This window comes from Urocampus carinirostris, chromosome 2 (assembly GCF_059441175.1).
Source record: "Urocampus carinirostris isolate Australia breed hairy pipefish chromosome 2, RoL_Ucar_1.0, whole genome shotgun sequence".
Classification (NCBI taxonomy): Eukaryota; Metazoa; Chordata; class Actinopteri; order Syngnathiformes; family Syngnathidae; genus Urocampus; species Urocampus carinirostris.
Window position 1 is genome coordinate 22188388 of NC_142350.1, and position 24024 is coordinate 22212411.

The window sequence follows — 24024 nt, forward strand, 5'->3', positions numbered from 1 at the left end:
ATATTCCACAGAAAGTGGTAAAATGGCTGCCGCCTGAGAGGAGCGGATTTTGCCGCTTCATTTATATTCTACAATTACAATATCAACCCCTCGACATTCCTGTACAATTAGCCTAAAATCACGAGTTAAGACGCACCCAAAGTAAATGGAATGCTGTTCTTGTCCCGTTTGAAGAATATGGACACTTTTTTTCTCTTTTGAAAAGTAAGACTCTGAAGTGGTGTCCCAAACTGAAATAATCACTGCAAATGCTACTAAGATTGAGTAGTCACAGTTGGAACACACAGTAATAGAAGGATTGTATCCCCTAGACTGAATTAGTTTTTTGCAATTAAACGCCTGCAGATGAGTGAAGCATGGGCATCTTAGCTGGAAAACAGCTGAGACAATAACTTGTCAAATTTGACCACAATCTGAAAAAACTGAACATTGTATTTTACACATTTCTTTAAAGGGCAGGGTTAGGCGTTTCAAAAAGTGGCCTTTTTGAGACAACTGGTTTTCAACAGTAAAATATTTGCAAATGTGTATTTTACTCTAGCCATTTTTTTAGATATTGTAAAGGAGTTGTAAATGTTTAAATTCCCTTTCCAGAAGCCAATCAATGATTGTGCACACTTGCGCGTAAAAATGGTGCCTAAAATTAATTACTATTGGTATTACTCACTCTTATTTCTGGGTTTAATTTAAATACAATGAAAAGTATTCATATTGATTTTCTCAAACTATTATTGGCTAAACAATGTTTTATTTATCATTTAAAATGGTCACTATTGACTTAAGTTATTTGAAGGTAAAGAAGGCGGTTCCTTTTTATAAATACAAGCCCTGTACAGGCTAATGCGGGTTGTGGATCATTAAAAAAAGACTGCAATTGGCTGAAAAATGTCAATCACAAGTTTGGATGCCAACGGCCCATAGAAAATAACTTTACCAGTCCTGTTTATTTGTAAACGGGAATTATGGGGTTAAAAAGACAGCTAGAAACAAGGAATGTCCATCGATGCAGAGATTTTTCAGCGGATTTTTTTTTTTTAATCTGTTGGCATTATCGTGCGTTTTGTAGTAAATATTTTACACGGGTGGATTCACGAGACTTTCGCAGATGTTGCGTACTATCATTGAATGTGAGGGCTGCAAGACGACGTCTTTGGTGAGGTACCCCAGCTTTATAGTTTTCGGGTATTAATCATGGTGTTTTTGTGATGACTGTATTTGATATCCTGAATCCCAAGAGCTGAAGCTTTCCAATGATATGTAGCATGATGTATTTTAATGACTGGTGACATTGTTCAGACACGTATTTTCTAACTCAACAGACCGCCGGCTGGCCGTTAAGAGGCTTGATCAGAGATACTATGTTCATAATAAATACTTTTTCAAAAATATGCACTGAAAGACTAGGTGAATAAAATTCTGTTGGATATGAATGCAGTTAGGCAGTTAATGCCTAACAGTCAATTAATTTCGTGTGTCTCGAGTCACGCAAACAACAACCAGACACAACCAGAAACCAGTTCAACTTGCTCATCTAGTTGGTTGTCTACTGCAGCTTGTATTGCATTTCTTTTGCCCTGCTTACACATTCACAAACAGCATAAAAACGCAATTCGATTTTATAATGGACTGTCAACCTACATTTTTTTTATCCTAGTAGTCAGCTCAAGGAATAGTAATTGATATCAAGTTTGTGTAATAACCGTAATGTGCACAATTTTTAGTCATATTAAAGGGCTATTATTACAGACTAAAAAACATTGAAGTTTTCTTCCAAGAGGAGTGCAAATGCACTATAGTGTAAATGTAAAATGTAAATGAATGTTTGTCTTTTCGAGACATTCGCGACCAATCGAAAAGATGGCAAGTGTAAACTCCAATTTATTTACATTTTTACAGTAACCTCATAATATGGTCACATTAGGGAAACAGAAAACGTTTAAATAGGATACATACAGTATACATCTGTTTCTATTCCCAAGAGGTAAGCACAGGTGTGCTTTAACTGTTTGGAGCTTAACGCTTGAATTTTTGCACATGCTGTAATGCACAGCTCTTTAATTGCAATCTAATCTGTACACAGAGCCATGTGCTCTACACGCCAAGGCAAACAGATTAATCCCTTGTAGCCAATCAACGAGCACGGATAGGGAATCCCCAATAAAGACTGCCAGAGGGAGGGGAGAGAAGGGGGGAAAAGAGAAAAAGTAAAAATAGCCTGAGCGTGGCTGGTTCAGCCAATGGTAAGAGCCCGCAGAGATGTATAAATAAATAAAGGACAGAGAAAATAAACAGGAGGGTAAGACATCCTGAGGGCATCCCTTATTGGCGTAGACGGTCTTCCTTATCATTTCTCTCTCCCGGGAGCTCCCACGCCGACAGATCGCTTGCACCGTTTGATGTCATTTACTCACTGTCCCCCTACTCCGCATCTTGCAGGGTTTTTACACATTTTTCATGGCCAAATTTAAGTACTTTTACAATGTCCAATTTTCCGTTTTTTTTTCCAGCACTATTAAAAGAAGAAATGCAGTGCCAATCCTAAACCTTAGTTTCAAATCCCAACCTTATTTTTAAAACCCTAACTTGCAGCCCAAACCCCTAGCTCTACGTCTAACCATAGCTGTAACCCAAGCACTAACCCTGTTTCAAGTTGTAAGCCAAGTTCTAAACCTATTTCGGAACACTACATGCAGTTTACGACCCTAAATTGGAGCGTAAACCTTAGTTTTTAACCCTACCCCCAATCCTATTTTGAAACCGTACAATGCTTTAAAACCCTTATTCAAAGCCCAACCCTACCTCCTAAATCTAGACCAACACCTCACCAAAGAAACATGGCAAGTATTTCAAGCATTAACAAGCACTTCACCTCAAATTCAAGCAGTTTTCAAACCTTGAAAACACAATATAATTCAAGCAATTTTAAGGATTTCAAGCACCAGTACAAACCATGCCTACAACCCTGCATCATAGACCCCTACTGCCCCCCGTTCTGTCCATCCATTCTCTCACATACGTTTGCTCTCCCACTTTCATTGTTTTTCATTAATGATCTCATTACTCACTCGCCTTTCCCCCGGCCCTGGAACTAGGTTAGCAGCAAAGAGTGGCCTATAAACACAGCCGACGGGATAAAAAAAAAAAACTATAATGTAGTGCTTTGTCATGTGTGGCGCAGGGCCAACACTTAATGTGTCTGCAAAACAATGAAGAATGTTGTCAATCAAATGAGACCTTACGCAGTGCATGGAATACAACACAACAGGCACCATTGGTCTCGGGAGAATAAAGTAAGACTCAACAAGTAGGGCTTCAAATTGATTTGTTGTCGGTAAGCAATAATCAATTATAATATTGAGTCCATTGCCTCCGCCATCCTTGTTGATCTCAAACAACACTTTGTTTTGCACGAAAACACACAAAAGACTCACCGGCAAACTAGACGGCCGGCCTTGCATGCTGTCTTCTTGACTACTCTTGTTGGAAGGCATGGGTTGGTTCGAAGGAGGTGCACTGGACTGGGAGCTAAATGAATCTTGGGAAAGTTCCTGGTGCATGGAGAGAAAAAAAACATCACGTCAGGCGAATAATTCTTTAAAAAAAAACACACACACACACATTTGGAAGCATCCTGTACAATTAAAATCTTGTATATTGTGGTTCAGAAGCAACACTGCTGTAATGAAGTTGTTTTTTTTTTTTTAAATACATCAGCCTTTCTAGATTTAGTGTTTGGAACCACTAGAACAAAATTTACCATTGAGTAATGTATAAAGTTCTATACTCTAAGAGTAAGACTTGAGGTGTGGCTATCAAGGGATGCGACCATGATGTTTTAGAATAAACGTGATTCAAACTATCAGTGCATAAAGAATATTTGCAAAAGTCTGTTAACAACTAATAATTTGATTCGGGCAGGTTAAGAAAGCAAAATCTCCAAAACACGCAAAACCTCATAAATAATGAAAATCTGCTATAGTGGGGTTGCAACACTGTTGTAATGAGGGTTTTCTTTGGATAAATCTTTTTTCATGTGCTTTTACAGCGTTCCTCGTTTTAGAGTTGCCAAAGCAAAATATCCTAAACACACATATATCTAGGCCTAAAGTACTTCAGATTTGAAATGTTATATGGTCTTTATCACAAGTTTTCACTAATCTGCTCAAGCATATATCCTTTTTAAAAATTGTTCATTCTAATATCGGAAAAATGACAGATTGATGTGTGAATAGGATTGGTGTTATAGACACAGCTGTGTCGATACCTGGGGAGGTGGTGGGAACCTCTGGTAGGGCGACTGCTGCTGATGTAGTGGTTGCTGCTGCTGCTGCGGAAGTGGTGGTGTCTGAGAGTATGGGGATGCCTGACTCTGCTGGCCATGACTTGGAGGTTGTTGCGATTGAGGAGGTTGGTTTCCTGGTTGCTGCTGTGGAGGTGGTTGTTGTTGGGGTGACGGTTGTGGTGCTGCGCCTTGCTGCTGCGGTGGTGTTTGCTGCTGTGAAGGCTGGCCTGGTGCAGGTGCTTGAGTATAGCCAGGCTGGCCTTGAGAGCCTTGCTGGTTCTGAGGACTAGGACCTTGCTGCTGCTGCTGGCTGGGCTGTTGCTGGGGCGATACATAGGGTGACTGCCCAGTCGAAGGGCCGTGGGAACCTTGGGATTGAGAGTACGGGGCTCCAGGTTGCCCATGTGGCTGTGAAGGGTGTCCTTGCTGGGGGAACGGAGCTGCAGAGCTGCTCTGTTGTTGGCTAGGGTAGGGTGTCTGCTGCTGGCCTGGGTGAGGAGGGCCACCATGTTGGCCATAATAGCCCTGACTCTGCTGCCCATAGGCTCCTGGCCCTTGTTGTCCATAGGCTGACATCTATAAAGGGCAGAAGGTGAATCATTATGTTCAAGCCTTGTACAGTGTGATTTGGACCGACACAAGCCTACGAGAAATTTCGGAACAAAATCAATGTTCAAATTCAATGTGGGGGAGCAAACCCCAAAACAAAAACCAGCCTGGAGAGAGATGGGTGCTGCCAGGCTGGACTTGCCCAAGACAACAGAAAGGGACACCCCAATGAACCAGGCAGTTGAGGGATCAGTGAATTCCCGGTCAAGTGTAATTGGTATTTTCATGACTAATCAATGTATAATGACTTATTACTGGTTCAGACAGTAAGTATGTCTTCATGAGAAAAAAAGTCACTAAAAATACCAATGAACTGGTCATTTATTTCTTTAAAGCCCCAGTGTGTAATATTTGACCACTAGAATGCACTGTATTGTCTAGTAAGAAAAAAAACAGTGCCACAGAGAACATGGTAGCAGCTAGGTGCCAGACAAACATGGCGGCAACCTCCAGGTAGGGATTCCAATATGTAAAAGGAATACAATACCAATGATTTTTAATTATAAAAAATAACATTAGAATAGTAGTTCATGTATTTTACCCAATAGTCAAATTAATGTATTTTACCTAAACGAAAGGTTTTTTGTACCATTAGGAGGCACTAAAAATTACACACCGTCCCTTTAAGGTTGTAGACACAGATACACAAAAATATAGCTAAAGGTTTAACTCCTTCCCATGACAACTAGGCTGTGTTATATGCCTGATCATAATTTGATAAAAGTTGAGGGGGACTTGGTACCTGGCCCTTTCCACGCGAATGCCATGGGGCCGATAACGGAAAATAGTGAAAAAGAAGTTTACAAGACATGTAAAAAGACTGAGTGGCAAAACAGAAAAATCTGTGAACACCCCTCTGCAGTGCACATGCTGCATCAGTAATACTATCCAAGATCTTAAAAGCCAGGATATACATAAGTACAAATCCAAAACATGGCCAACTTGTTCTTAATGTTGATATAACAGGCTTTTGCTCAATCTGAAATAAAAGACACTTTTTAACCAAAGAAAAAGAAAATCCATTTGTGGGCCAAATAAATGGATAAAAATCTCCAGCACATTTAGAAATTATAGAGTACTGACAACACACGCCTTAAAGACAAAAAAAGCCCATGGAAAGCTTTTATTTTTTATGTCTGGAAGTCACTTGTGGAGTTCAACATTTACACACGCGGCAGCCGAAGACAACTGTTACACACAATCGGCAAAAAAAAGAAGAAGAAAAAGTGTGAGGGATAGAAAAAAGGGGCTTTGACTCTGCAGGATCCATGAATGAATAAAATGTTCTGGTACAGAGGGTTCATCAGAGGCAAGTGACGTGCATTGTGTGCAAAAAATGGATTTCCCCCTTCCTCTTTTAGCACATAAAACAAACCAAGGTGAAATATTTAAAGGCCAGCTGTTGGAAGCCTTAAGGTTCATGATAAGAAATTATCCCTTCATTTTTCCTAACACCCTTGAACAGTTTCCTTCTGCTCATGCCGCGTTATTTCTTTTGGCTTGGAACCCAAACCGTCCAATTTCAGCACCAATGCTGGAAATCCTTCTTAATCTCACAATAACAATGCTGCATGTTTTTTAAATCGTACAGGGTCATATTTATGCTTCTGGGAGATGTAGGGAAGATCAGTTTGAATCTTTTTATTGCAAAAAACTTGCATTCCCAACTTAGAATGAGCATAAGTATTAAGAATGAATACATATTTTGTATCCAAATGTTTTGCTTCAAGTCAAGGGTCTCCAACTTTTATCAAACAGAGATACTTTTTGTTACTAATCAGTGCAAAGGGCATCTAGCTTGATATTAATCTTTAAAATAGCAACTTCGCTGGATGGCTTACTAAATGGCTAAAAAGGTAACTTGATTGCTAACTAGAAAGGTAAAAAACTAAAAGGGAGTTGGATAGATAGCTATAAGAGTAAAAAGCCTTCTAAATAACCGGATAGAAAGCTAAAAACAAAGCTAAATAGCTAGCTAGAAAGGAGGCCAAAATTTAGCTTGCTAAATCGCTAAAAGGTAGGAAGATAGCGGGCTACAAAGTTTAAAGGTTAGCCAAATAGCTAGATGATTTTTTTTTTAAATAAATAAATAAATAAATACACTTTTTTTTGCTCATTGCCTTCATAAAACTCATAAATCGTAATTTGGGTTGTTGTATTTCCTGTAAAATACAATAATAAAAAGATGAATACATGAATTGTGTTTAATTCACAAACACATTCTCATTCTACTCTTTTAATTGCTCAAAAATAATTACTAATAATTGAATAGATTTTTTTGTCCATGAATCCCATGAACTGGAATTTATTTATTTGAATTTCTAAAATAACAACTTATGTTATGCTGTTACTAAGATATGTATTAAACAGGGATCAGAATGGAGATTTTCATTTTCAGCTGAAATAGCCAGGGTCCAGGGGCCGCAGCCCCCGGCCAGGTCCAGGGCGGAGCCCGGTGGGGGGCTCAGGGGGGGCAAACCCACCCGAAGCCAACGGCATTTATCTTATTTGCTATGTGAAAATTGCACTAGAATTAATTAAATCCAACAAAACAGAAACCATGTATTTTTTTCAGTTTTAAGATGTTTAAAACAATTGGGGGATTACAATGTTACAACCATCACCATTGTTGTTGTGTTTTGATGATGAAGATGGACCTTGTATTTAGCTACTAATCAACAATATATATGAAAATATATACATTAATAACCATTCATCATTAATTTGAAAATAAAATGCACAAACTGAACATGCTTAAAGAAAATACATGTCAGTCTGTGACAGTCTTCTCCAGCCATGACCACTTAAATTTATTCTTGATTCCTTTATCAATCTCGGAGACAAAAGCCTCGTCTTCTTTTCTTAGTATTTTCATATTTACTTTTTCAAACACTCATTTCACTGTTTGAAAAGACCGGAAGGAGCGCCATGTTTGAGAAAGCCAATGCTCTGAACAAAAACTCCGCTGATTGGTTATCAGCGAACCTATAGACCAATGGTAGGAGTCGGATCTATTTGTTGTGTGTTATAGATCTAATGCGCTGCGCTTCTTTTTGCCGATTTTTCTCGCGATCTCTAACTGCTAACTTGGGGTGATGAAACAGTCACGTATCATACCTCACCCCCCAAAATATTTTCTCATCGAATTAAGACGATTTACGGGAATGACCTTTGGGGTTCAAAAACAGCGGAAATCCGCGGATCCGCGGAAAATTCTGATCCCTAATTAAAAAAGGGTTGGATATGACTCAGTCAACGAATAAAAAATATTTCTACTAGCAAAATCACAATGACTTAGCACAGGTGATCTATTTTTAGAACAGGTCCACAGCACCTCAACTGTCCTTAGAGGCACCGCATAGGAGACCCCTGCTCTAAGTGGAGGCCATTGTCTCTTGGTCATTTGGCCTTGTAAAGCCAGTCTATAGCTATGCAGGCATCCAAATTCATAAGCACTGACCTGCTGTCCATACTGCATGCTGCCCATTGCGCCTGGTGTTCGACCTGGCATCGCCATCGGATATCTTTGGGGCCCTGCAGGTCCGTATCCCTGCCCTGGATAGGAGCTTGTTTGCTGAGGTCCAGGTGCTTGTTGCTGCTGCTGTGGCTGTTGTTGTGAATAAGGGTTGGGTCCGCCATATGGTTGGCCACGCATCTTCCCTACCTGGTCCAAGGGGCTTGTTGGCTAAAATAAACACATAAAAAACAAAACATTTTTAAAAAGGTTTTTGAGTCATGCCTTGTCAAAATGAAACCACACTCAATTAGTGATTGAGAAATCTCAATACTGTAATATAAACTGTCCAACGGTAGGAATAGTTCATGAAACTAAGGCTGTCACTATTAGAAATTTCTGAACACGAATATTTGTCAAAAAATCCCCTCTGTATTATATGCTGTTATGACAATATCAGCTTTCAATTACAAATACTGCACACCTTAATAAAGAAGAGCAAATTAATGATCAAGAAATAAGGTCAAGAAATAATGTAGAAATCATCAACAAACATTCTGTTCCTTTTCCTGTGCCACAGTGCAGGATTTTACCCTGTTAGGTTAAAACATTTTGAGAAACAAAACACAGGTGAGGTAACAGGTCATAAGGTCTTTGACTGAATTCTTCAGGAATTAAGTACAAAATTAAACAAATTGCAAAAATGAGGCCCACGGATGAGAAAAATATTCTAATTTTAACACAAACACTTAAAAGTGATTACAGCAGCAGAGCAGATTAATGTTTCTTCGCTTCTCTTCAAGTTTTAAGATTTTAATATATTAAAAATGAATATTATTATGCTTTGAAAAAAAAACGCTTAACAGTAAAAGTAGGTATGTAACAAAGCTTAGGAACTGTAAAAAAAACATTGGCACATGTTAAGCTCTGTTAACATGAAATACACTTGAATATGAACTGGTAAACTTAAAATTGTTTTGCCTGGCAGGTCATACAATTTATCAAACTTGTACAGCATGTCTCTGAACGCTGGTTTGTCAACCGTATTGAACAGCAGTAGCAATGTACTGTATAATACAATCAGTTAGCTTGCGCCATTTTACCGTCTTGTTTGTATGCTGGGACTCGTGTGTAAACTCCAGGTATATCCAATTGACAAGCTGCAACCCTGGATTGTTTGCCGTTCTTCCTTAGCCGACTGCGTGATTTTGAAACTAAAGATTGACCTGCTGCGATGACTGCAATACTGAATGTGAAAAATTTTCATTGGTATTTTTCATATTCATGAATATTTTAAGACGAAAGATAAATGGTTGTCTACGGCGTATTTCTCTTGCAATAGGTACTGTAGGTGACCAGTCAGGCCGTGCCCTGCCTCCAACACATGACAATGAGGACACGCGCTATAAGAAAAATGGATGAATGGAATTATCAGGATACAGTGTTTCGATCCAAGTGAAAATGTTTTTGTAAATATGCTCCTCAAGGCGCAGAGACTTGTCAAAACGGGTATTTCCTCCCGAACTACAAAATGAAAAACTTGGGACACAAACGAATGAATTAGGGCCTTATCTAAATGCCAGGATTCTTTCCCTGTCCAGGATTATAGTGCCAGTTAGTGGATTCTGATAAAGATGAGAACACCAGGGAGGGGTCGCACAGAGTTGTGCGTGAGGAAGCGCGAGTGACTTTTGGCTGGATGTGGGCCTGCCGCAAAACTGAAGACACATCAGGATAGTGTCTCAACCCTGGAAGATGAATACGGTCCAAAGTCTCTCTGGAAAGCAAAGCGGGAGGGGGTGTCGCATAATGTGGAAGGAGTAGCGGCTGTCAGCAGCTGGGTCCAAGGTCATAAAAACAAAAGATGTCGAGGGAATCCCTCCATGTGACGTAAACGTAAATAATTAAAACCTGGAATTCTGCTGCACATTCCTTGAAAGTGGTCATTTTTCTATTAGTAGTCTGAAAGTCACAACAAGAATGCCTTTGCAGTGACGGAAACAGAAATGTGGAAGCCACGAGCGTGGCTTTTAAGAAGCAACACCTCCTGCCCTGCTGACCCCGGGCAGCCGACACAAAGCTTTCATTGCTTCCCACGGTTATTAATCTGTGTGTTTTTCCTCTCCCCCTCCCAAAACCTTTTTTCCTTGGTTAAGGGAGACAACCACCAAAGCTATTTATAGCCCAACAGACCGAAAGGGCAGTCTGCCGAAAATGTAACAGGTCCCAGCTGCACTGCTGTTTGAACCTGGGCCAGGCTTGCACTTCCTGGTCTTTAATAAAGCAGCAGGCTTTGGCATTCTATGAATGACAGTGATGCAGTCTGAGGGGGGAAATTTCAATAGGCAGGAGTGGGAATTGCCGGGACAGGAGGTGGTTTGTATGTGTGGACAAATCTAAAGGCTGTCAGAGTGGTCAGGCAACATTATCCAAAACAACCAATTCCACTTCTAGTTTTCGGGCTCCCCGAGAGATCCTCCAGGTTCAGGAGAATAGATATTTAGTGATGGAGGGGAGGGGGTATTATTACTCTCCTTTGGGTCATGACCATCTTCACCATGAGGGAAGAGTTATCGAGCCTCTGTAGACACTTTCCTGTGACCTCTAATGCACTTAAGTTCTGTACGCAAAGAAGCGCACATATCTTATCTTGGGCTGGAAGATGAACCAAAATCGAATTGATATCACGATATGACATAGTGAGATAGTGTAACCGCAAAACACTTTGTTTTTTTCAAGGATTTATAGTTCCAGTTTGATAAATAAATGATGGAGTGTTTGGCCAAAAAGAACAGTCACATTTCAGGTGTAACAGCGCCAGCCAATTGGAAGCAGGTTTTAATGGCAGTGGTCAATAAAGGCCAGGCAATGTTTTAAAGATGTGTGTGCAACTGGGATAGGCTGGCGTAAGCTGTCAGTCAGTCAAAAAGCCCTTTCACAAATGGCCAGCAAAACAACCGCAACAGCTCGGAGCTTCAAAGGCTCGTTGCATTGAAAAGTAATTCATCAATGAAATCAGACACTGAGGAAAGTCAGAAAAGCGCAAAGAAATGCTGATCACCAGCAGGTGCTTCGTGGATTGTTATCGCGCCAGGGAATCGACTGAGGCAGCGTCAGAAGGGAAAGCTAACAGCGAGGCTGACAACTCTTAAGACAGCACAGCCGAACGTAGCTTGTGACCAACGCAGGATCTATTACCCGTTTGTGACTTTAGTATTTTAATCATGACAGAGACCTTGCAGTAGTCGCAGTTACCCGACGCTAGCGTGTAGCTAGTCAGCCACTATATAAATCGCTTTCTTACACTGAAAAGATAATCTCGCAAATTTATTGTACTTTTGTAGAATGAAAAAAAATCTTTTATTCAACTGCAATTCTGTTTTTTTGTAGATCTATTGATGTTATTTTGTTAGTCGTGTACTTTCAGCTGGTTGTGATATCACAGAGGTAAGTTTGCATGTTTAAACTCTCCCCCAAAAAACAAAACAAGCACAGAAATGAACTTTTCTTTTAAAATCGAAAATCAGATCCAAATTGCAATACAGGTCTGAAAATTCGGAAATCTTTTTTTCACCCCCAAATCGTGTAGGCCTACTAAGGCACTTCAAGTTCTGTATGCAAAGAAGCACACATATCTAATGTCACGTGACGAATAAGGACAACAGTTTGGCAGGTAGAGACGGATTCACCACCGAAAGATAGGATGGAATGGGATGGCCACTTCTTGGCATCTCAGCACAAAAAGAGAGCTGGAAAGTACAGCTCAACTATAATCAGCGTTTCCAGCTCCCGATGCCAAAAGAGGAGTCATTGCCGACACTAGAACACTCTCTTGGGACTCTAAGCACTGCTACTCAAGCCTGTGCATGTTTCAGGGGTCGTACATCTTTTTCATGGCCAGATTCAAGTGCTTTTCATGCAATTCCTGGTCCAATTTTCCATTGTTTTTCTGTACCTTCAAAGTAAGAAATCCAGCACCGATCAAAAGACGATCTTTGTTGTTGTTGACCTTGATGACAAGAATAAAGTCACTAACTTGCTGCTAGCACATACTTTGTTCAATTTTGAGCTATTCCTAGCTATGATCTACGATCTTTTTGTGTCAATTGGCTGCTATAAACTGACAAGAAATCTGCCATTCTGCTTCAACAATGCACACACAGCTTCAATAGGTCACACTTATTTACAAACACGGAAAGGGCTCCATAGTTTTTTGGGTGATAATGGAGTTCAATACAGAAGATAAAAAATGAAAGAAAGTGTTATACGTATAAAAAGCAGAAAATTGGCCTAATCTGGACTCATTTTAATGATATTGGGTGCTGCGAAGCAGAGTGCATTCAATATTTCAATATCGCGGCTGGTGTTGAACCATGCGATATCTGCCCAATGCTCTTGATGTCAAAGTGAAAATATTCAATAAAACGTGGATAAAACGGGTGAGTCAATCAGAATTTATAACACAAAGAACAATGAAAATCAGGAAAGTAGCGAAATCTCAAAAATATATAGCATGGGATCACTGTACAATATACCATTACTGTTTTAATTTTAAATAGCATTAAAACACATGGATCAAATGAGAAATATATCCAGTAGTGCTGCTACAATTTACAAAGCAATGCCAAGTAGACAGGCAAACATTTTTTGCGCCAATGTAGCCATCCCAGCAGGATATACTGTAAAAATATTCTTTGGACACATTAAAAATAGATGAACTCTACTTCAAAGAGTTATAATTACCAAATGACTACTTGATTGACCCTTTTTAAATTTAAAAACATGAAATTAAGAATCATCTTTTTCATTGATAACAAAGGAGTGAACATTGTTTACAGCAGGGGTCTCCACTAAGGACAGCTGAGGTGCCCACGGACATGTTCTAAAAGTAGTTCACCAGTCCTGGGTCATTGTGATTTTCTTAGTTATAGGATTTGTTTAGGAGTTGACCGAGTCAAATAAACCCTACCTCCAATATTTAACCTGGTATTAACATGGTAACATGATAGAAATAACATATTATTTTGGAAATGATAAACTGGGTGGCCTTTACTTTAATCAGTAAAAAAAAGTAGCTCTCGGCCTTAAAACAGTCAGAGATCCCTTGTTTTCAGAAAAAATCAAAGCTAAAAAGAAAAAAAAAACATTAAAAGAATGTCAGGATAAATAGGCCAAAAATAGCTGATAAAATATATTACATTAAATAATTACCCCATAAAACATAGCTTAACCCTCTCAGTACCATGAGGCCGCCAGTGACTCGTTTTACAAGCGATATTTAAAATACAGCGACTCTGTGAATGTTGGGCTAAGAGAAAACTCAAAAGGTGCCTAAAAGAAGAGAAGACGGGCTTTGCAGCAATACAAAAAAAAATAATTAAACCAAAGTAGTTCACAAAAACACCCAAAAGGTGGCCGTAATTTCCCACAATTATATGTCACAGGCAACCACGTGTGGCAGGTGACCAATCACAGGGAAGCAATGACGGGGCATATTAAGTCATGCATTTTGTAATGCATTTCATTGTTATCTGTAACCAATTAAAAAAAAACATTTGAATCCTTTGAACATTATATGATTAGTTTCAAAGGGGCAATAAATGGGGTCATGTATGATGTGGGTCTCTGTCTTAAAAAATTGCTTCACCATCTACCACACAGGCCTACAAAACACCTGGTCCTGGTGAAAAATAGTTGACAATATATGGACATTTAAGAGCACAAAACTCCAAAACATGTTGTATATATTTACAAAAGTTCATATTTCCAGTTTATGTTGTCTTACATTGAGTGCATGTTCCACTCCAGTCTCTACTTCATTATAAAAATTAAAAGTCCAAGTCCGATTTTTGTTTTGTTTTTCATTTTAAACAGTTATCAAATTCTCTTTACACATATTTCATGCTAAATATTTCTAGGTATTCAACGTTTCGGTAGTTCTGGAAAAAAAGGGGGCAAAACTAATCCCGCATAACATGATTTCTGACTCTTTCATGGCCAAAATAACAAAACAAAAAAACTGCAAGCGGCCTGGATGATTATTACTCAGTAAAGGCCACTAGGAAAATGTTCTGACTTGAATACCTGATGGAAAATAAACTTGCCAACAGCAATCTCTAGTTGCTGCGTAATCATTTCTGCAAATTATAACAGTAACCATCTCCTCCCTCCTAGTCTCCCATGATCAAATAAATAAATAACCAGAATTAGCACATGGCTAATCTGCATAAAGGCTAGCCCGATTACTATTGGTACAAGAGATTGGGCTGATTTACTGTGTCACGGCAGGCCTGCTGGTGGATATTGCAACTATTCAAAAAGTGTGTGCAGTGTGGGGAGGGATTTGTAAAGGACTATAGAGAGAGGGGGGCCCTCTGTAGCAGATGGGCCGAAAGCGGTCAACGGAGAGACGATAAACAACTGCCGCTAATTTAATCCGCCACGGCGCACACACCATTGTTCCAGGTTAAAGCCTCTCAACACGCAAGGCAGCAGCCCAAACACACGCCGCGGAATGCTGGCCCACGGAAGGCGGCGGCACATCACATGTCACACAAAAGAGGAGACAGGATATCCTATCCCGAGACCAAAGGAGTCAATTTTATGGCTGCGATTGTTGTTTCCAAAGGGCAAACCACGTGGACGTGTGCACACGGCAGGCCTGGCGGCTTACATCACGCTGATGATGTTATCCCTGGTCATGGAGGGAGAAGCACACACTTTCGCCAGGGAAGTCAAGCTTTAGAAAATTGCTCCAGAACGCTTTCTCTCATTTTGGAAAACTGGTCATATGCTGATTGAAAGCACATTGAAGCAAGCTAGTAGTTGATGACAATTGGCGTGGATATTCAGATTCAGATTCAGATCTACTTTATTGTCATTCTAGTACACGTGTATACAGAACGAAATGTCGATACATCTGACCCGCACAGTTTCCTTGAATGTACAGATATAAATAAAATGTTGTATTGAGTTGTTGTATTGAGTGCTAATAATATACTAAATAACTATGGCTATGTATAGTATTTTACAGTAGCGCAAATAGTGCAAGAGGAGTAGCTAACCAAATGTGCAAAATGTGCAGTCAGGTAAACAAGTCAGGTAAACAGAACAATAACACTGTAACAATAACGCTATAAGTACAATAGTGCAGAGAAACAGATGTGCAAGGAGTGGCTAGCTATAAAGAACTCCCAGTAGTGCAAAAAGTCAAACAAAACCCACAGATGTACAGATTAGCAGCAGTTTAGATTTACTATGTGTTTGAGTGACCATTTAACAGTCTAATGGCCAGGGGGACAAGACTATTGTGGAACCTGGTGGTCCTGCACCGCACACTGCAGTACCTCTTCCCAGAGGCTAGCAGAGTGAACAGTCCATGATGTGGGTGAGAGGGGTCCCTGATAATGTTCTTAGCTTGGGATAGGCAGCGCTTCTGGCCAATGTCCTGAATGGAGGGAAGAGAAGTCCCGATGATTTTCTCTGCTGTCCTCGTCACCCTCCTCACACTACCCCAGTCGGTAGCGCTGCAGCCTCCACACCACACAGAGATACATCTGGTCAGGATACTCTCTATGGTGCCCCTGTAGAATGTGATGAGGGAGGGTGGGGGCAGGCGGGCTCTCCTCATCCTCCGCAGGAAGTACAGGCGCTGCTGTGCCCTCTTAACCAGTGATGTAGTGTTCACGGACCAGGTGAGTTTGTTTGTGATGTGCACCCCTAGGAACTTGATGCTGCTGACAACCTCCACAGCCTTGTTGTTGATGAAAAGTGGGGCATGGTTGGGCTGGTTTTTTCTGAAGTCGACAATGATCTCTATCATCAGAGAAATAATACTCTCGCTCTGAAACTTGTTCATCGTAATGGCAGAAGCAAAAATGAGATAACAAGCGCCGAACCTCTCCCTGGTCAGCAAGCTGTTCTGTCGTTGCCCGGCACAAAATAAAAGATCCGACAGAGAGCCCAGAGCCAGGCCCACCATAGTTATGGTATCTAGCATATAGGGCGGCTGAAACAAGTGAGCAACTCGTCTCATTATGTCATTAGCTGCACCGCTTATCCTCAGTAGGGTCGCGGGGGTGCTGGAGCCCATCCCAGCATTCATCGGGCAGTGGGCAGGGGACACCCTGAACTGGTTGCCAGCCAATCGCAGGGCACACGGGGACAGACAACTCACTCGCTCAGTCACACCCAGGGACAATTTGGACCGGCCAATTCACCTGAAATGCATGTCTTTGGAATAAAACCCACGCAAGCACGGGGAGAACATACAAACTCCGCACAGTAAGGCCGGGAGCTGGATTTGAACGCAGAACTGTGCCGCACACGCGCTAACCACTGCGCCGCCGTGCTGCCTCAACAGTGAGCAACTCTTTAACCGCTATTTCTGATTGCATAATAAGGAAGAAATTATGCTACTATGCTAACTCATATCAAAAGTCAGTAGATAAGGGTCTCAACTATTATTTAGTTATTTTCATGGGATTAAGGTGTCCAAAGACGCTAATAACATTGTAAGGGTGGATGCAAAATGTTGGCGAACTATGAGGAAGTCAGAATTTGTGAGAGATAATAGTATACGGAGGATATACAAAAGTGGTAGATGATAAATCTTCTGCTCAAAAAAGCAGCTCACCAAAGATGTCCTTGGTTGTATCATGTTTTTGGGTTGGTGGCCAGGCACTTTAGAGACATGCATTTATCAAAGTCAGTTTTCCCTTTTGGTTTAAACTACTGCATTTAACACGTCACTCACTACTCATCCAAATACAGTGAGTTGTTGATGATAGAAGGAACTTAAAACTGAGTGTTCATCTTTTTCATGGCCAAATTCAAGCACTTTCAAGGCCAATCCTTCCTGTACCTTCAAAAGAAGAAATCCAGCGCCAATCAAAGGAATGCTTTTTTTCCCCCTCGACTCTGATGACTAAACTCAAGTCACTATCTTGCTGCTAGCACATACTTTGTGCTATTTAAATCAGTTCCTATCTATAATCTACAACCTTTTTTGGTCAATGGGCTGCTATGAACTGACATGAACTCTGCCATTCTGCCTCAACCAAGGATACCTAGGATATGTCACACTTGTTTACAAACACTGAAATTGGTATATAGGTGCTGGGAAATGATGGAGTTCAATACAAACAATACAAAAAAAAAACTACTATATGTATGAAAAAACTGAGCCAAATTTGGACTCATTTGATTGATATTGATTGCTCCAAAGCAGTAGCATTCAATCTTTTAATCTTATAGACTGATGATCTTTTGCTTTTTGTATAATTTATTTTAATTTCTATTTTTTTGCGTGTTTTCAGAGAATCTGTGTCTAAATTGGTTCAAATAGAATTGTAAATAGTAGGTTTTTTTTGCCTTTTATCATTTATTTATATCACTAAAGACTATTTTGTTTTTATTTTACAGTTTTGCATCTTTAGATATTTTGTGTTGTTTGACATTTAATCTGTTCAGTTCGTAAGAAGCAAAAATGTTTTATATTTTACAAAGATCTTTTTAGATAAGTAAATATTTTATTTTTATATATTTGTATTTCATGTGATTTTAAGGGATCCCCTGCAAAACTTATGAAATTACTAATTCCTATAGAATTTGGTGCATAGTTTTATTATCGATAACATATCATTAAAACAAATCTGAGGAGCCATATGGCAGCCAGGGAGGAGAGCCAGAAAAGATGGTTTTCTAAATAGAGCTGTCCTCTTGGGTGCGAACAGTAGGGGGCGGTGGCGCTTCACATGACAATGCCATTATAACTGAAAGCAGGTGCGTTGCTGCCATTTTCATGCCCTTTTTTTTAATTATTCCTTCATTTCGTTGTTTATAGACTTCCAAGAAACATGGCAACGGCAACAATTTTGAGCACTTTCAAGCAATTCACCCAAAATTCATTTTCCTGACCTTGAAAACCAAACATCAAAATTCAAGCATTTTCAAGGATATCAAGCACCCGTATGAACCCTGCACCTATCCAAATACACTAAGTTCTTGATGATAGAAGGAACTGAAAAGCTGGGTCATTGCCTACCTCATGTTTGGGAGCTTAACTCTTGACACACAGGACTGCATACACAAAAACAAATCAACCTCGTATGAAATGTGGGGCCGTGCTGACCTGGCAACATGGGTTTCTTAGTTACGCTCTCACAATGCACCTTCGCCTTTTGAGAAAGAAATAATAGAGTGATGCATCTGTGCACAAAAATCTTAAGTGCTCACTGGCCGCTTACTATGACATTTTATTCAATTGTGCTTTCAATCCATTTGTATCACCATGTGACGATTCAGCTGTCACATATTTATTTGGTAAGTTTCAAATAATTCTCTTAGTGTTCTTTGGTGTCAGGATTAAGGATCGACCGATATAGGGTTTTCAGGGCCGGATAACGATATTAAGTATTAGTATTAAGAGTACCTGAAAAAAATTTGAAATGGGCACAAGAAATTTTTAATAACGCAAAAAGAAAAAGAATATTTGTTATAAGTTCAAATAAAACTATAAAAACATTTTACACATAAAAAATAGAATTTAAACTTAACTAACATGACCAATCTTTTACTAAAACCAAAAACAAACAACGCAAGAAATAACATTAGGCCCAACAGCAACTCGTATAAAGATGCTGTAAAATTCAGACAACAAGCAGAGACTTTTTTCCCAAGCTTTCAACCCTGCGCCTTATGCAATGATGCGGCTTATTTATGCATTTTTCAAACAGCCGCCGGGGGCGCCCGAGCAGTAAAGGTAAGAGCGAGACAGGTCGAACATATGTGTCGAGGAAGACACAAGTTTAATGTAACTTCGTGGTCAGTGCATGAAAAAAAAAACCCTCATCGTGGAAAAGGTGTCCATCGAAAGGGGAACAATAACTGCTGTTTTGGGAATAATTTTACGAGTTTGTTTATTTGTTAATGGAAATAATGTGTAAAGACAAACAGATTACAAGAAGCAACGTCCCACGAAGCATTTAAGTTTAAGGCGGATTCCTATTTTACTGTAGGTAATACTGTGTGTTTGGAATAAATATTTCCATCATTCTGTGGAGATGGTCCCTGATGTAACGAAGCCATTTTTGCAGACATTAAAAGAAGTTGAAGACAGCCAGGAGACATAATGGTGAGTTACCACAGCTATGTAGTTTTTGGGGATCTTATTATATTTGAAATGATCATCATATCTTGAATCCCAAAAGTTGAACCTTTCCAATGATATGTGGCATGGTGACATTGTACAGACACATGTTTGCTAATCAACAATCTGGATAAAACAATGTTGGTTGAATTGACATTTTTATTTATAAAAATTTTAAACGTTTGAGATATTCAAGTTTTTATGCACTGTTAAATTCGGACTATAGGGTGCACCTGATTTTAAGCCGCACCCAGTACTTTTTTAAGGAAAAAACATTTTGCACATATATAAGCCAAACCTGACAATAAACCGCATGTGGCCACATTGAAACATGAGATACTTACAAAGAAAGACGTTACACAGAAAGAATTATAATAATATACAGTACCTTAACCCATAAAGACTGCATACCTCACCGATAACATGCTATCAGCTGATTATAGGATTCCCTGCAAATATGGACCTGTTGCATCTAGGACCATCCAGTGAACCATGAAAAAATACTTACTCCAACACACTATAATGCCGAGGGATTAAAAAAGTAAAAAAAAAAAAAAAAAGATAATCATAATAAATACTCCATGAATACTCCTTGTTGAAATCCATTTGTTTCGCTCTCAAGCCCCCTTTTCAAAATAAAGACTCGTAAAATATATTCCCAAAATGGGCGTTAGCCTTTTGATTTACACCACTCTTGGCCAATAGCATGATTATTTTCACAGTCACATCCCGCATTCACCTATATGGGCCTGTTTGATAGAAAGGGAGCTTGCCTTCTGTAGCTCCGAATATCTTCAGCTAGTAGTAACCGAATCGAATGATGATTGTCACATTGGTTAGCCAATGAAATTCCCAACATAATTGTATGCCATTTTCTAGTGGTGTATTCAAATCAGAGCCGAAAAAAAGGGGGGGGGCACGCAATTCAAGTCAATTCATGTTTATTTGTATAGCCCTTAATCACAAGGAGTTTCAAAGGGCAGCACAGACCACATATTATGGCTACTAATGACGTACTAACTATTATTACAACATCCCCTGATGTAAAACCTACATGAGGACAAGGAAAAACAATAACAAAAAACTCAATTAGAGGAAAATGAAGAAACCTTGAAAAGCGGCCGCACATTAGGTAATCCCCCTTCCAGGATGACCAGGCTGCAACGGATCTTGCAATAACAAATAATACACAGATATGATCAACACGAAATATAAGTGATTCATAAACTAGAATAGAAGTGTGTTCTAAGCCTAGATTTAAACAGTTTCACTGAGGTTGCAGATCGAATCGCAGGGGGCAGAGCATGCCAATGCAGGTTTGCTAAAATCGGAGTAATGTGATCAAACTTTCTTGTCTTAGTTAAAAGCATCGCCGCATCATTTTGTACCGGCTGCAGGCTCTTGGTGCTAGATCTTGGGAGACCACAGAGTAGTACATTAACGTAATCGAGACAGTGGGTAACAAACTCATAAACTATTTTCTCCGCATTAGACTGGGACAGCATGGGGCGAATTTTAAACACCTACATTTTTGACTGAGTCACTTTAGGTGATATTACATTTGTCAATATTCAGAGCAGTTTTTGAGAACAAATCAAGGCATTTAGATAGACCAATAATTAACATGTCAAATTTTTCAGTGGTTTCCTACCTACTAGGGCAGCAACTAACGATTCTCCGAATAATCGGATAATCAGTGTGTTTTTTTCCTCAAGCATGAAGGTGATTTAATTTTGTTGCCAATGATATCAACATAAGGTAATTGGTACATAGAACATATTATGGATTTGTACAAAAACTAGAATTTCATTGGCTGACCAATGCATCAATCTTGGTCAGTCGTGACAAAAGTACACAAATAAACGCGAATTTTAGAAGGAGGCAAATGAATAATAATAAAAAATAACGTGAACATTTTTAGAGTGATTTTACGCACTTGCTGGTTGTTTTCATGTATTCTAGGATGAAAATGGTGAAAAGGCCTGCTTCTAGTTACGTCTAATTGAGCGCATATAGGAGAGACATCTACGTGCACGCAGCACACAAGTAGCTTGACAGAGGCTGCAATCATTATTTCAGCCAGAAGATGGCATCAGCAGGTAGAATATTTTGAACGTACGGAGACTAGCTTTAATGATTCTCAACGATTTTCTGTCAAATGGTTTTGACAAAGGTTGTTTGACAATTTTAACATTGAACCAATGAATTGTATTCTTCGGACTGCTTGCATCTAATTTCCAATACGTTTTTCCAGGCATAGTCTGGCATAACGCTCAAGTGCTCTTTTATAGCGAAATATTCGCATATAAAATGTACAATGGATGTCATCAAAACAGTGTTGTGTGTTAGTTGAATGTTACAGCGGCCAGTCAGACTGTTTCGTTCAATTGTCGCATGTGCTTTCGAAATGTTTAATCTCCCGCCGTGATACGCGAGTGTATTGCAAACATTGCAAGTAGTCTTTTTATTCACCGTATTCAGGCTAAAATGCTTCAAAACTTTAAGTTTTGGTACGCGTAGTTGACGCAATTGGCTATAAAGCATATGTGCGACTCCCATTAGACATTATATTCATGTAGAGAAGCATCTCTCTGTTGGAAAAACTTGTCTGGCCACAATTGACCCTTTGCATGTGACATTGCCTTCCCTAGCAGAATAAGTGCCATGAAGGACAGCAAGGAGACCTTAAGTATACAGCAGTTGAATAGGTAGTTGAGTTGGAACAAATACCAATAACCATAGCAGAAGAATATAACCAACACAATTTACGATGGCGATTTCTTGCTGTGCGCATTGGCAACTTTCTAAGCATGATTTGGCATTTTATCGTATCCCTTTTGATGAAGACAGAATACACTGACGTTTACCTGCAATCAAATAGAGACAATAGTAGACCTCAATATACTCCAGGAATTGCTGCAAATTTTTTTTACAGGATACGGTGCCCCCATGTTGGTTTAAGATCAGGGAATGGTGTCAATGTAACCTGTACAGTCTTTAAGACATTTTGTGATTAAGGGCTATACAGGTAAATGTGACTTGACATGTATTTCTATTTCTATTCTCAGTTTCTCTAAATAGCACTCTTTGTGACTTCCGACAAGGTGAGCCACCTCAGCCGACAGCTGCAAAATATTTTTTGACTAGGCATTGTCAATGGTGTTGAATAGGGAATTTTTTGTTGTTGTCTAATGTTTACAAGCCTCACCCACTGTTTACTACCGTACGTCATGGTGTTGTCACGTGGTCAGGTCCCGTGTGTGCAAAGGGATAATGGTCGACAACGAAATGTCGACAACGTCGACTAATCATTGCAGCCCTACCTACATGCCTTTTTTCTTGGAGGCTACAATGTGTTGACGGTTACGGTTAGACAAAAACTAGAAAGCGTCACTTAGGGAAGATGAACGGCTGGTGACGGAAGAAGCAAGACCGGGTCAGAGAGCTTCCCGAGGCGGCAAAAGCTGCAGACGTACACACACACACACGCAAATGTACACATATTTACACACTAGCGACAAATAAGTGCAGCATAACACAAACACACACAGCTGTCAGGGGGCAGACGAAGATCATTCACAAAACAACCCCCTCCCCCTGGGTATCGGTGACACCGTTTTGCCCGGCATACGCACACACACTGATACTACACAAAATCAGACACATGCGCACACATTGCCGGAAGGCAGCACGCTGGCCATGTGGCCTGTGGAGTTGGAGAATCATTACTCAGCAGCGATGGGCTAAAAAGCGCATCGTGAACTTCCTCCTGAAACAAAGTGCGTTCCCCTTTTGCACACTATTTACATTTGTATCTGCATATTCAAGGGAAATGGGTTTGGTCAAATTTTAGAAAGGGAATATTTTTCGTTTACAATTGTGGTTCCAGTCATTAAATGGTTGGTGATTAAGTGCAGCAAGGATTTGTCGAAGTTGTCGACAAGAATCGCTGATAGAAGTAGTCGATAATGGAATTCATGGTCAACTATTGTCGCAGGACACGTTTCTCCAACCGACTGAGGCATATCGACAAGAATATAATCTCTGCTGAAAGACGCACATGCACAATAGTGACCGCGTCAACAACATCAACTAGCCGCACAAAAACTTCTCTAGTTTGGGTGCATTTTAGCCTGGATACAGCAAAAAAAAAAAAGACTACTTGCAAAATTTGCAAAGCAGACCTTTTTGCATCGCGGCAGTATCTCAGTGATGTATGAACATTTAAAGAGAGAGGTGAGACAGTTGCACAAAATGGAGTCTCCCTCGCCTAGTAAGATTTAAGTAATGTTCAAGTCAATATGGTTTTGATGCCATGACTGTAAATTTCGTATGCGTATATTTTGCTAAAGAGAAAGAGCATGAGTGTTATGCCAGACTGTGCCTGACAAATGTATTTGAAAGTAAGTGCATGGAGTCTGAAAAACAAACGTCAGTTGTTTAAACAGTGACAACAACAAACATCACTTATAAGAATCATTTGATTTCAAATTGTTGAGAATTGTTTTGTTGTTTTGTAAAAGATATGGC

The 24024-nt window shown here is 39.7% G+C and overlaps 1 protein-coding gene across 1 annotated transcript in view; it reads right to left on the reverse strand.

Moving 5' to 3' along the window:
• Window positions 1-24024, reverse strand: part of LOC148371358 (AT-rich interactive domain-containing protein 1A-like) — a 64919-nt gene that overhangs the window by 27756 nt on the left and 13139 nt on the right. Inside the window, exons 2-4 of the mRNA XM_088329381.1 lie at window positions 8352-8576; window positions 4265-4858; window positions 3432-3548 (exon numbers count right to left, since the gene is read on the reverse strand). Of these exons, the coding sequence (XP_088185507.1) occupies window positions 3432-3548; window positions 4265-4858; window positions 8352-8576 (936 nt within the window). The remainder of the gene's footprint in view (window positions 1-3431; window positions 3549-4264; window positions 4859-8351; window positions 8577-24024) is intronic.